The sequence below is a fragment of the Cyprinodon tularosa genome, unplaced genomic scaffold (genome assembly GCF_016077235.1).
Source record: "Cyprinodon tularosa strain WSP-4 unplaced genomic scaffold, ASM1607723v1 ctg109, whole genome shotgun sequence".
In the NCBI taxonomy this organism is placed as follows: Eukaryota; Metazoa; Chordata; class Actinopteri; order Cyprinodontiformes; family Cyprinodontidae; genus Cyprinodon; species Cyprinodon tularosa.
In genome coordinates, this window is record NW_024037882.1 from 653,490 (window position 1) to 665,632 (window position 12,143).

General features: G+C 38.2%; 1 protein-coding gene across 2 annotated transcripts in view; it reads right to left on the reverse strand.

Annotated features, from left to right (window-relative positions):
* srrm4 (serine/arginine repetitive matrix 4) overlaps positions 1–12,143 on the reverse strand; it is a 104,627-nt gene that overhangs the window by 11,079 nt on the left and 81,405 nt on the right. For both annotated transcript variants that reach the window (XM_038293446.1, XM_038293439.1), the window contains exons 3-7: positions 7,172–7,255; positions 6,632–6,712; positions 6,516–6,542; positions 6,217–6,267; positions 2,357–2,440 (exon numbers count right to left, since the gene is read on the reverse strand). In XM_038293446.1, the coding sequence (XP_038149374.1) occupies positions 2,357–2,440; positions 6,217–6,267; positions 6,516–6,542; positions 6,632–6,712; positions 7,172–7,255 (327 nt within the window). The remainder of the gene's footprint in view (positions 1–2,356; positions 2,441–6,216; positions 6,268–6,515; positions 6,543–6,631; positions 6,713–7,171; positions 7,256–12,143) is intronic.

Here is a 12,143-nt window from a genome sequence, read left to right on the forward strand (position 1 = left end):
CAGCCTACCTCTGGGTTACAGAGGCTGAGCTACAGCGCTATCATCATAAAAATGACACATCTCACATACAAACTAAAATATGAAACCAGTGTTTTTCCATTCTAAGATTTTGTTCTAAAGAGTATTGTTTGTTTTTTATTGTTTGCTCTCCTAAAGGGCAAGCTCCAGTTGGATGCACAGCTTAAATGACAAAATATCTTTGTGGTTACACCCAATCTTGTCTCTGTACAAATTTATAGCCCCCCAGAGAAAAATCCACCAGCCGCCACTGCTAAGCAGCTACAACAGAGAGCAACATCTAAAGAAGCCAGGGTATTGTCATTTTGCTTTACTGTTCCACTCTTTTGTTTGTCTGAATCTCTTACCAGTGCTGCGCCATGTTTATCGAATGCAAGGAGAAAGGTTTGGGCTTGTTATATCAGACGCGACTGCTGTGGTGTAGTGACCTACATACGTTGCTCCAAAGGGTATTGCGTAAATTAGTTGGTTGACTCAGGTCTGCGATTCCCACTGTATGCCGATCGGGTCCGAGCTGTTTGGAGACGATTTTTTCCGGGGTTTTTCGCTGAGTTGTTTCACATAGGTCAACAGCGGTTAGTGCGCCTTCCTACTGCCACTAAAAACTGACTGTTTATGGGTTTAAATGTTTTTTTTGGGCCAGTAGGAAAGTACTTTTGTCAAAGGCGGCAACCTGCAGAGGACTGTTTTACAGCATCCTCTCCTGTGGAATGCCAAACTTTAAAACACTTTGAAGGGATGTTTAGGTCTTTTTTCAAAGGGATGTCTTCTTAAAGTTACTCAAACCACATTAAACTTTATTTTCAGATGGACTATAGTACAATCTATGCATGTATGGGAAACAGTTGTAATATAGTGTTTTCTATGTACCAGATTGTCACCATAATTAAGTATTTGTTTCTTGGAAAGTTCCATGTAGATAAAATGTGTTCCAAGTGTTTTGTTTTAATGCCATTTGCAAAACATTGTGTTGCTCAACTTACATGAATTGTCGGCTTTATCATCAGGCAGCAGGACTAAAAATAGTTTTTATTCTTTGTCTGAAATTAGATGTTTTTAATTCTGGTTCCCTGAGCCCTTCAACCCAGAGCAGGGTGCAACAGCCTGGAACTGAAATGCTGAGAACCTCTGTGTTTAAGGTGTATATGAATATTCTTTTCTTTTGAAAGAGTTCTGTTATTTTATATTTCTTACCTTCAATTTGCTCTGGCTATATCCTTTATATAAAGCACTTGATTGTCATAACACAAGCATTCCTTAAAGCTACAGTGTGTAATAATTACAGGGATATACAGTCAGAAATGTAATATATTATACATAACTATATTATTCATCATCATCTACGAGCTCAGCCTCTTAATCTTAATATTTGCGTTGCCTTAGAATTCGTTATTTATAATTACATAGGAGCGGGTCTCGCAGCCATGGAGGCAGACATCTTTGCGCTATGGCAGCGCAGAGCCAACAAACTACAGTAGCGATTGCGAGATCGCCAAAACGTCACAACGATGTAGAAAAAATAACGGGTATATTTATTATCTTAAGTCTACATGAAATCTATGCCCTACACAGACTAATGAAATACTATCTGTAAAATTATCTATGTAAACAAACCTCATCACTCGAGAAGGTAGGTGATGCGGACGTCGTGGAAGACATTTTGTCCCGTAACGCTCGCCGTACTGTTGGTGGGGAGAAGCGGTGGGGGGGAGATGTTCATGTTGCTGCAGTCTGCAGTCTGACCGCTAGATGTCGCTAAAAGTTACACACTGTAGCTTTAATGAAATGTATTATTTGTACACTGGTGTCAGAGCACTTCTTTCAACCAACCCCTTACCTCACAATTTTCATGTCTTTACAGAACTCTAGCCTTCATTATTTCTACAACGTTGTTGCATAAGTAAATCTCGCCTCCATATAGTGCTGTACTCCGCCTCAGCAGACATGGGGTTGGTTGTTTCAAGTCTGTATTCCCTGGACCCTCTTATTTACAATGCATCTGCATCAAACTGAGGTCATAGAGAATTAATTATCTCCCTTATCCAGCAATTCCCCCAGCAATTACTAAAATGTAATCAGTAAATGTCACATCACAGTACCCTTTCATATCACCAAACCCCCAATATTCCACTCTATTTCATTCTGACTGAATGCATTGATCAGAGGAGTGAATTTGTGGCCATTTTCCCGTGAGGCCGTGATAAGGGTTGGTTATACCGGAGGTGGAGGAAGTCACCCCTGTCTTATCAGTTATTGCCACAGTGAGACCAAGACGCCTCTTCCTGATAAGAAGAAGAGTGTGGGGGGCATGGGTGGAGGGAGGCAAGAGGGCCTGTACCTGTCCCCTGTGAAAGATCGGCAGGAGGAAGAGTCCGACTCCAACCTCCTGTAGCGCCGCCTGCGATGTGAGTGAGTCCGTGAACTATTGGAGATAAAACAAAGCAAAGACAAAGGAAGACGTGGCTGAGAGTTCAAATTAATTTAAAATGGTTTATATACTGAAAGAAAACAGTTTTAAGGGGGTTCATTGATTTTTCTTCTGTTTGAGTAATAAAAACAGATTTAAATGATATGCCTTGAAAAAGTATTATCAACCCGTGAGCCTTATCATATTTTATAATGTTAAAAACCAAAAACTGTGACATAAAGAGAAAAATTGTAAATATCTTTAATCTTTGATAACAAATCAAAGATTAAAGATATTAAAGATATAAACTTGAAGTTTTCAATCCTCTTTACTGAATGTTCAGCTGTTTCTTTTTTTTGCATTCTTGGTATTTCCTTGTTTTTGATACGTGATCACTGAGATCTAAAAATATTTGATCACATTTTTTTTTTGTTCAGTATTCTTGTGTTCTATATATCTCGAAGTTTTGTAAGATGTGTCTGGCTTTTTAACCTTAACCTCTTACACCCTCAGGGGGTATAAATAAATTTCTGCCTGACAAAAACACACAAAAGTAAATCACTTATAGCCTCACAGCTATTAGATTTAAGAAGAAACTTTTGGTACCTCTGTAAAGGTAAGATGTCATAGAATAGTTTTCTGGTGTCAGCACCATTGTAGCTTTGGCCCTGCCTGAAATATTAGGGACAAAATACAAAATATTTTGCATTTTTGAACCAAAATTTTCTTTGAAATAAACATTGGAAAAACACTACCAAAATATTATTTATAGCACAAAAAAGTAGTACAGACTTTTAATTCTAAATGTTGTGTAAAAATATACCAAATTTGGACTCAATCAGATGAATCATATTTATTTTAGAATGGTATTAGTGAGAAATTTCTTAGGCGGAGAGGCCATTTTGGCACATTTATCCAAAAAATGTCAACAAACTGTGCCAAATGTGTTTTTTACATCAATACTTGGGGTTTGTCAAAATTACGAGGTCACGTAGCAGCCGGACCCACCGGTGGGTCCGTAGGGTTCTAGGGGTTAATGAGAGTTTATTCTTTCCTCACTTTAGCTTTGTCTGTTTGAACTATAATTTATACATCAACTACCCTATTTTCCTTCTGCCACAGCTGCTCCACTTCTCTGAAGCTCACAGTGTATTTTTTCTTGTCTGGATTATTCAGTTTGACTGCAACACATCCATTTATTCACGCATACTCCATAACTTGTTCTCTGGATCTCTGTTTTTGTAACTTCAGTCTCTGAACTTGGAACCAAAACATCCAAGATAAACAAAAATATTATCTCTTGCACCAGTTCCCTCCAGTTGATGGAAAGATGGATAGAAATAAATACAGGCCAATAAGAGAAGAAAGACTTTATTGAGGCTGTAAGCACTTGACACTGCAGTAGAGGGTCAGCAGCACAATTACCTGAAAGACGTAGCCCCAGTAACAAAATACAAATGCATGACACACTTTCCAGATTTCTATCTGTGGAAAAAAAAATGTAAAATTATCTATTTTCAGTCTTATATGTTTTGGCTCTCACTTGACAACACTGTGGCTCTACCTTTCTTATACCTCATCCAAAATACATAGGTTTTCCTGAGCTATTTACTGCATTTGTGCTGCTGTGGGCTTGGACTGCTGAAGGACATAGGGAACCCTTTTTGTTTCTCTATCTCTATTCTCCCATTCTGCAGTATTTGTTAGTTCAATCTCTAATGTTATGCTTTCCCTGCTTTTTCTTATCATAGTAGCCTCACCAAGTCTGTTCATGTTGAGCTTTGACAACATCCTGGAGAAGAGTGTCAGCCGTGCTGTTGCCTTCAACACCTTTGTTTATAGATGTCATGTCTCTCTGACTGTGACTAACTGTATGTGCTCTCTTTCATCCTCTGCCTGGCTGTGTGTTTCCTGGACAGGGCCGCATGTGGAGCTGGTGAACAGCTGTCTTTTGTATCTCTGCTTCTTTTTCTTTGTCCACTTCTGTCTCCTTGAACCGGCAGATGGCCGCTCACACTGAGTCGGGTTCTGCTGGAGGTTTCTTTCTGTTAAAAGGGAGTTTTTCCTCTCCACTGTCGCTACAAGCATGCGTGGTGTGAGGGATTGTGTGGGAGTCAAAGCAATCAGTGGTTTTTTCTTAGATAGAAAACTATGAACCAATCTGACTGTATGATCTGATTGAACTGTCTCTGTAAAGTGCCTTGAAATAACATGTGTTGTAAATTGGCACTATAGAAATAAACTGAATTGAATATAACTAAAGTTTTGGTCAGAATAACATATGACATAGTATGGACAAAGGGGAAATTGTGGTGTTTACAGAAGCAAAAAGATTATAGAAAAAAAAATCTATCGCAGCACTCTTACCTAAGAGTCAAATTAGGAAAGACTACAATATTACAATATTAAACTATTATCACTAACTCTTTGTGTATATATATATATATATATATATATATATATATATATATATATATATATATATATATATATATATATATATATATATATATATATATATATATATATATATATATATATATATATATATATATATATATATATATATATATATACACTCACCGGCCACTTTATTAGGTACACCTGTCCAACTGCTTGTTAACACTTAATTTCTAAGCAGCCAATCACATGGCGGCAACTCAGTGCATTTAGGCATGTAGACATGGTCAAGACAATCTCCTGCAGTTCAAACCGAGCATCAGTATGGGGAAGAAAGGTGATTTGAGTGACTTTGAACGTGGCATGATTGTTGGTGCCAGAAGGGCCGGTCTGAGTATTTCAGAAACTGCTGATCTACAGGGATTTTCACGTACAACCATCTCTAGGGTTTACAGAGAATGGTCCGAAAAAGAAAAAACATCCAGTGAGCGGCAGTTCTGTGGGCGGAAATGCCTTGTTGATGCCAGAGGTCAGAGGAGAATGGCCAGACTGGTTCGAGCTGATAGAAGGGCAACAGTGACTCAAATAACCACCCGTTACAACCAAGGTGGGCAGAAGAGCATCTCTGAACGCACAGTACGTCGAACTTTGAGGCTACAGCAGCAGAAGACCACACCAGGTGCCACTCCTTTCAGCTAAGAACAGGAAACTGAGGCTACAATTTACACAAGCTCATCGAAATTTGACAATAGAAGATTTGAAAAACGTTGCCTGGTATGATGAGTCTTGATTTCGGCTGTGACATTCGGATGGTAGGGTCAGAATTTGGTGTCTACAACATGAAAGCATGGATCCATCCTGCCTTGTATCAACGGTTCAGGCTGGTGGTGGTGGTGTCATGGTGTGGGGAATATTTTCTTGGCACTCTTTGGGCCCCTTGGTACCAATTGAGCATGGTTGCAATGCCACAGCCTACCTGAGTATTGTTGCTGACCATGTCCATCCCTTTATGACCACAATGTATCCAACTTCTGATGGCTACTTTCAGCAGGATAATGCGCCATGTCATAAAGCTGGAATCATCTCAGACTGGTTTCATCTTTGGGATGTGGTGGAACGGGAGATTCGCATCATGGATGTGCAGCTGACAAATCTGCGGCAACTGTGTGATGCCATCATGTCAATATGGACCAAACTCCCTGAGGAATGCTTCCAGCACCTTGTTGAATCTATGCCACAAAGAATTGAGGCAGTTCTGAAGGCAAAAGGGGGTCCAAACCGTGACTAGAATGGGGTACCTAATAAAGTGGCCGGTGAATGTATATATACATAGTTTTAAGAACGAAGGAAGGAAGATATACACGATTTCAATGCATTTATCACACACTGACCTTTTCTTGTGCTTGCGTTCATCCTTTCTTTTACGTTTTAAACTTGAAGAACTGGAGGGATAAAGGAGAGCTTAGTGAGCCGGAGGTATTTAAGACTGACAAAGTCTTCACAGACTGCCTGCCTTCTTGCTGATACACTGAGAAGGTATTTAAGGTTTTAAGATGAAAATCCAGTAATCCTTTAAAACATAATTTAAAAAAGCAATACATTTAAAGAATACCATATTAGATAAAAAAAAAAAACATTTCTACCACTAAGATTATGATAAGAATTATACAAGAACAATACTTCAACATACCTGTGTTTAGACTTCTTAGAGGTATACCTGAAATCAAGAGAAAAATAATATGAGTCACTTTTAAGAAAATATTATATTTTTATAAACACAGCACTGTAATAATAGAGCAGAACTACCTATGCCGCTTGCTTTTCTTAGAGCTTTTCTTCTTCTTCTTTTTATTCTTCCGCACTGGTGATAGACTCTGAGAAGGTGACCTAAAGGAGCAAGAAAAAAAAAGGTGAAAATTTGAGTTTAGTTACGTTCACTTTATGTTGGTTTAAATATCACTTTTTTTTTTTTTACAGAAGTCAATAAAAGATCATTTATTTTTGGGTGTCATGAAATCTAGATGAATTGAATAACTATTCTTCTAAAACAGGTACAATTTAAAGCCAATTCTATCAAATAAGTTCTACCTTTGAAGTCATTGACAGAATAAACTAATCTGATTCAAAGACATTCATATGTAATGCTGGTTACTCATCTAAACCCAGTTTTGTTGATTTCTGACCGATTCAAATTTTTTTCTTTCATTTGATTCAAAATAAAATATCTTTAATTTAACTGTATAAATGTAATTTTAAAAAAAGCTCATACTAAAGATTTAAAATTAATTTTAATCAAGCAAGTTATAATCCAGTCCATCATACTGAATGATATAATTCCAATCTCACCGTCTTCTTTTTCTCTTTCTCTCTGATTTTCTCTTCTTCTTCTTTCCCTTCCGCCGAGGCGAGAGGTGACCATCAAAGGAGGATCTGTGGGCACAGACAGAGCAGAAAGAGGCCTCTATAATCAGTCATGAGATAGGATCGATTATGTTCATTACCAAAAAGCCAATAGAAGCTCCAAGCTTGGTCTATTTAATCTAAAACTTTGAAACAATGACCAAACTGTAAAGAGAAACCTGTCATATATGTCCATTAGCCCTTTATGGCAAGGTGTGTTAAACGACTATATTGGGGCCACAAACCATCTAAAATGTTCACGCAAAACATCACTTGAAGGATCTGTGGACAGGTGTGTGACCAACAACATTTAAGTTTAGGGAACATTTCACCCTTTCTCTGGGGGTGAATTCATCCCTTTTTATGACCATGGATGTCTTGGACAAACTGCATGCCATAAATACACTGTTTTGTATATTATATAAGGATTGTAGTTATTTTTTGGTGGCTCTAACAAAACACTGTTAAGATAAATAGTAAGATACATTTTAATGCATTTAAGCAGGATTGCATGAATGTTTGACAAATTTTGTTGTACTATCCATTATTACCAGGATGGCATCTGAGCAAGTGAAAAGAAGTATACTCTAACTGTATGGTTCCCGGATTCTCTTGAAAACAGATGGCCTGTATTTTCATAATGAGTTTGTGGACAGAAGAGAGTAAAGAGGATGATGATGAGTAAAGAAGGATGATGAAGATGAGTATTCTGATTTATTGAAGGAATCCCACAATTTTAACAATGTTGATTGCCAGAAAGAAAGCCTTGAATTTCAATGGTTCCAGGATTCTCTTGAAAACAGATGGCCTGTATTTTCATAATGAGTTTGTGGACAGAAGAGAGTAAAGAGGATGATGATGAGTAAAGAAGGATGATGAAGATGAGTATTCTGATTTATTGAAGGAATCCCACAATTTTAACAATGTTGATTGCCAGAAAGAAAGCCTTGAATTTCAAAACCACTCACTATTATTTCTCCTATGAGTTTCTTTTTAAGATATTTGTAGAAAGTCACATTTATATATTAACTAGTAGAAACTGTTATTGTTTGAATGAAATGTATGTATTTTTTATTGGTTCATTATAGTATAAAATCTCACTAGCCAAAGCTTATAGCACGCAGTTTTCAGCCCGTTGTGCAGCAGCAGAGATGACGATCAGTTCTTTTGTAGAATAAGCTAGGTTGTTCTCAACAGGTGAAGGTGGAGTTCCTGCCTGAAGTGGAGGAGTTCACTGGACAGGGGCCAGGCACTTCCTTAGAGGTAGATTTGAAGCTTGGCCATCTGTGAGGGCGTTGGAGATAGAGCCAGTGTACCTCCTTATTGAGAGGTGTGCGGATGTGGCTCTAGAATTTGCTACACATGACTCCTGAACACCTGCATCCTAAAGCGATGCTTTAGAACTTCACTCCCCAAGAGAAGTTGGAGGAGGTGTAAAGGCATAGGGAAGTACTCATGCTCTTCTATATATATATATATATATATATATATATATATATATATATATATATATATATATATATATATATATATATATATATATATATATATATATATATATATAATGAAATATATTATAAATTACAATAAATGTTTTGGCTCTTGGTTTTACTCTGACTTTCAATATTATGACTGATCCCCACATTGGCTGTACCCTTTAAATAACCTTCAGGAGACACCCAGCAAGCTACTGTTAAAGTGAGGAGGATTTGTCCCCTTGGAAGTAAAGGCTGTAGCTCCCCGGGGGCCTCCTCATCGGTTCTTTTCCTGGGAGCAAGTTATTTACTACTCTTAACTCAAACTGGGTAAAACCATATAAAAAAGGACTATAAAAACAGGAGTAAAAAAGTAACAGAGTTTATTCCAGATCAGGTCGTTTGCGTCCGGCAAAGTTTGAGCCCCGAACAACGTCATCTCCTGCTTCTTATACCTTCTGAGTCTGTGTTGCATCATGTGGATGCTTAGCTGTCCGTATCAGAAACTGACACGCCATCCATGTCTTGAACTCCATGCAGGTTGCCTCTCTGTCTCAGGGTTACAGATACAGCAGCTCTCCTATCAGACCGGCTCCAAGATGAGCCCATATCCTGTGTATTCTTACAGACACGAAGGCTGTCCTGATTAGATGACCTCCGTACACACAGTGACATCCACAATGTGAAGGAAGGCCTTCTGCTCTGTCTAATCTGACTAGCAAAATAACAATGCACATGATGTATAAATAATAAAACCTAACACTACTCTTTTAAAATAAGTTTTATTCTGACTTTTTCCATATCTTTCCTGCTCTCTGTTCTGTCAGTGTGCCACTTCTGGATTGATAACATTTTGAACATCTCATAACATTACACGGCTGCCACCCATCTACACACATTTTGTACATATTGTGTCACACATCAACACACATTTCTCTTCGATTTCTTGCTATTAATCTTCACCACTTTTACTTTTTCGAACCAACTGATCATTACACAGAGAAGAAAACTGTCAAATATCTTCTTGTGGTCAGTTAGATGACTTTCCAGACATCCACCTTTTTCTCTGTCTGAGTCATCTCAAGAGGAGATGAAGGATTTCAAAAAGCACCAAAGGGTCACAGAGCGGTCCTTCTCAAGGACAGAAGCAAAGGCAGTTTGTGAGTGAAAAGGAAAGGTGATCCAAACTGAATGAGGCAATTACATTACAGTGAGGCCTGAAAAATTGTCAAGGAAATGGGATTTTCTACGAATACAGATTTTATTCTCCCTCACTTGCTCTGATGAAATCACAATGTCTTCTTGGGTTTGTTTAGACCAGCCATTTCCTAAACAATGAAAACACTATTAAAATGCCAAATGGAAGATCATATCTGTAAATTGTCAAACATTTTACATAAGGACAAATACTTATTAAGACTAATTTGGGGAAACCCTATCTTTAATAAGCTGATTTAGAAAATTATAGCAGATTTTTATTAATAATTTTAATCGGAAATATCTGCTGTTCTTTATATGTACCAAAAGAGTGATAGTATCCCATTTTGAAGCAGTAAAGATAGGGCCTACACGGTTTAACATTCAGTACTCTTTACTGATATATGCTACCAATAAGGTTGAAGACCGTGTGCCAGTTTTGCTGGATCCACAGGAGTGTCCTATGGTAATAAATGGCCCTGTTCGGCATTGTCGGCAGTTTAGGAGCATTAGAAACTGAAATGCATTAGAGCTGATTAGACTTACTGAGCCCAAGTACCCTCTCCTGATAATGAGAACGCTTTGTCACTCATTAACACTTTTACCATTCTGGCCCTGTATTGAGAAAGCATTTGCATTTCTTCTGGCCAGCAGAAACCTTTCCTTTTGATGAGATGGAGGGAACAAGAAAGCAGTCATTTTCCAGCTACACAGGGAACACAGTTTAATGCAACAATTGCAAATGAAAATGGTGATCTGAGGACATGGGAACGTCTTAAGTAGAGATTTATTTCCTTAATGTGTTTTCATTTTTTCCTCACAGATCTTAATTCTCTCTGAAGATCCCTTAAATATATAAACTACCTAGTTTCCTTTGGATATCATATGCTGTATTTGACAACATTTCAATTGCAATTGGTTTGATTCTCAGCCTGGTGTCTTTCTACATGGCCCCACAGCGACCCAGGTGGAAAAAGCCAGAGAAAATTAATGGATGGATGAAAATAGTCTCGGTTTTTACCTCCATTCAAGGCTTTTTTTTTTTTTTAAATGCTCTTGTAATGGTTTCTGCACTGATTCTGGCCTGATCACTCAGTCCATACACCTGCTCTGCTCCTCCCGTCCGCAATCAGCTCTGACCAGAGTCACCTGTTTCCAGCAGTTTATAAACCCCATCAGATCAGTCGTCAGTGCCAGATTATCTCGAGCCAACCCGATACAAATAGTCCAGCATCTTAAGATTTCCTGAATGTCTACCTGTTTCTGACCCGATCTGCCTGCTGATACCGACCTGCCTGACCTCTGTCTGATTCTGCCTGCCCGATTACCCTCTCTGCTCTGCCTCTGGATCCCCGGATCTCTGATTCATTCTGATCACTCTGCCTGCTCCCCTCTCTCTGGATCACAGACTCGGAAAAGCTCCGCTCAACTGCCTGCCTCCCCGTCCTGCATCAAAAACTGGTAAACCTCCCTCGATCTGCCCGCCCGTCTTCCTGCAGCCTGTTGCTCACACAGATTCAGTCCCGCTATCAGAGTAAACCTCTCAATAAACCAATAAAAACGTGACTAACCTGTCTTGGTTTATTTGGATCCAGTCTCTGTCTCATTACAGCTATATGTTATTCGGCTTGAAAACACATTTAATGTTTGGATATTTTTCAAACTAATTTGTTGAGAATATCCTCCAATGGCAATCTTGATATTTGGTTAATATATCAAGGGTGAGAGTAGTTAGCATTCTGCCATATTGGTAAAAGTCTTTCATGACTTGTAATCCAGACTGCTTTGTTTCACTCAGCACTTGTAGATCATACCGAACAGTAGTAACATGTGAGGTTCCTCAAGTGTCTATTCTTGAGCCACTTTTACTTAATATGTAGATATTAGCATTGCCCAAATTAAAGTATATCAAGATTCCTATACTGACAATACAATGTTTTATTTTCCTGTCACCACATTTTATATTTGTGTACATAATAGAGTGTACATAATTTTACCATGTGGATAGACAGATACTTCTATTACCTGGATGCAGATAAAACATATTGCTGCGTTGATCAAAAAGGGATAAAAGCAGATCAGGTAAACTGATAAAAGGCTGCACCTAACAGAGCACTTCCAAATTTAAAAACCCGCATGAAGTTTCTTATATCGTCAGCCTCTTTTAGAACATTGTAGGAATACAAGGTTTCCCATGTAAATAAAACACATGAAACTGTTGTAGAATCTATTTTCTGTTGCTTTGA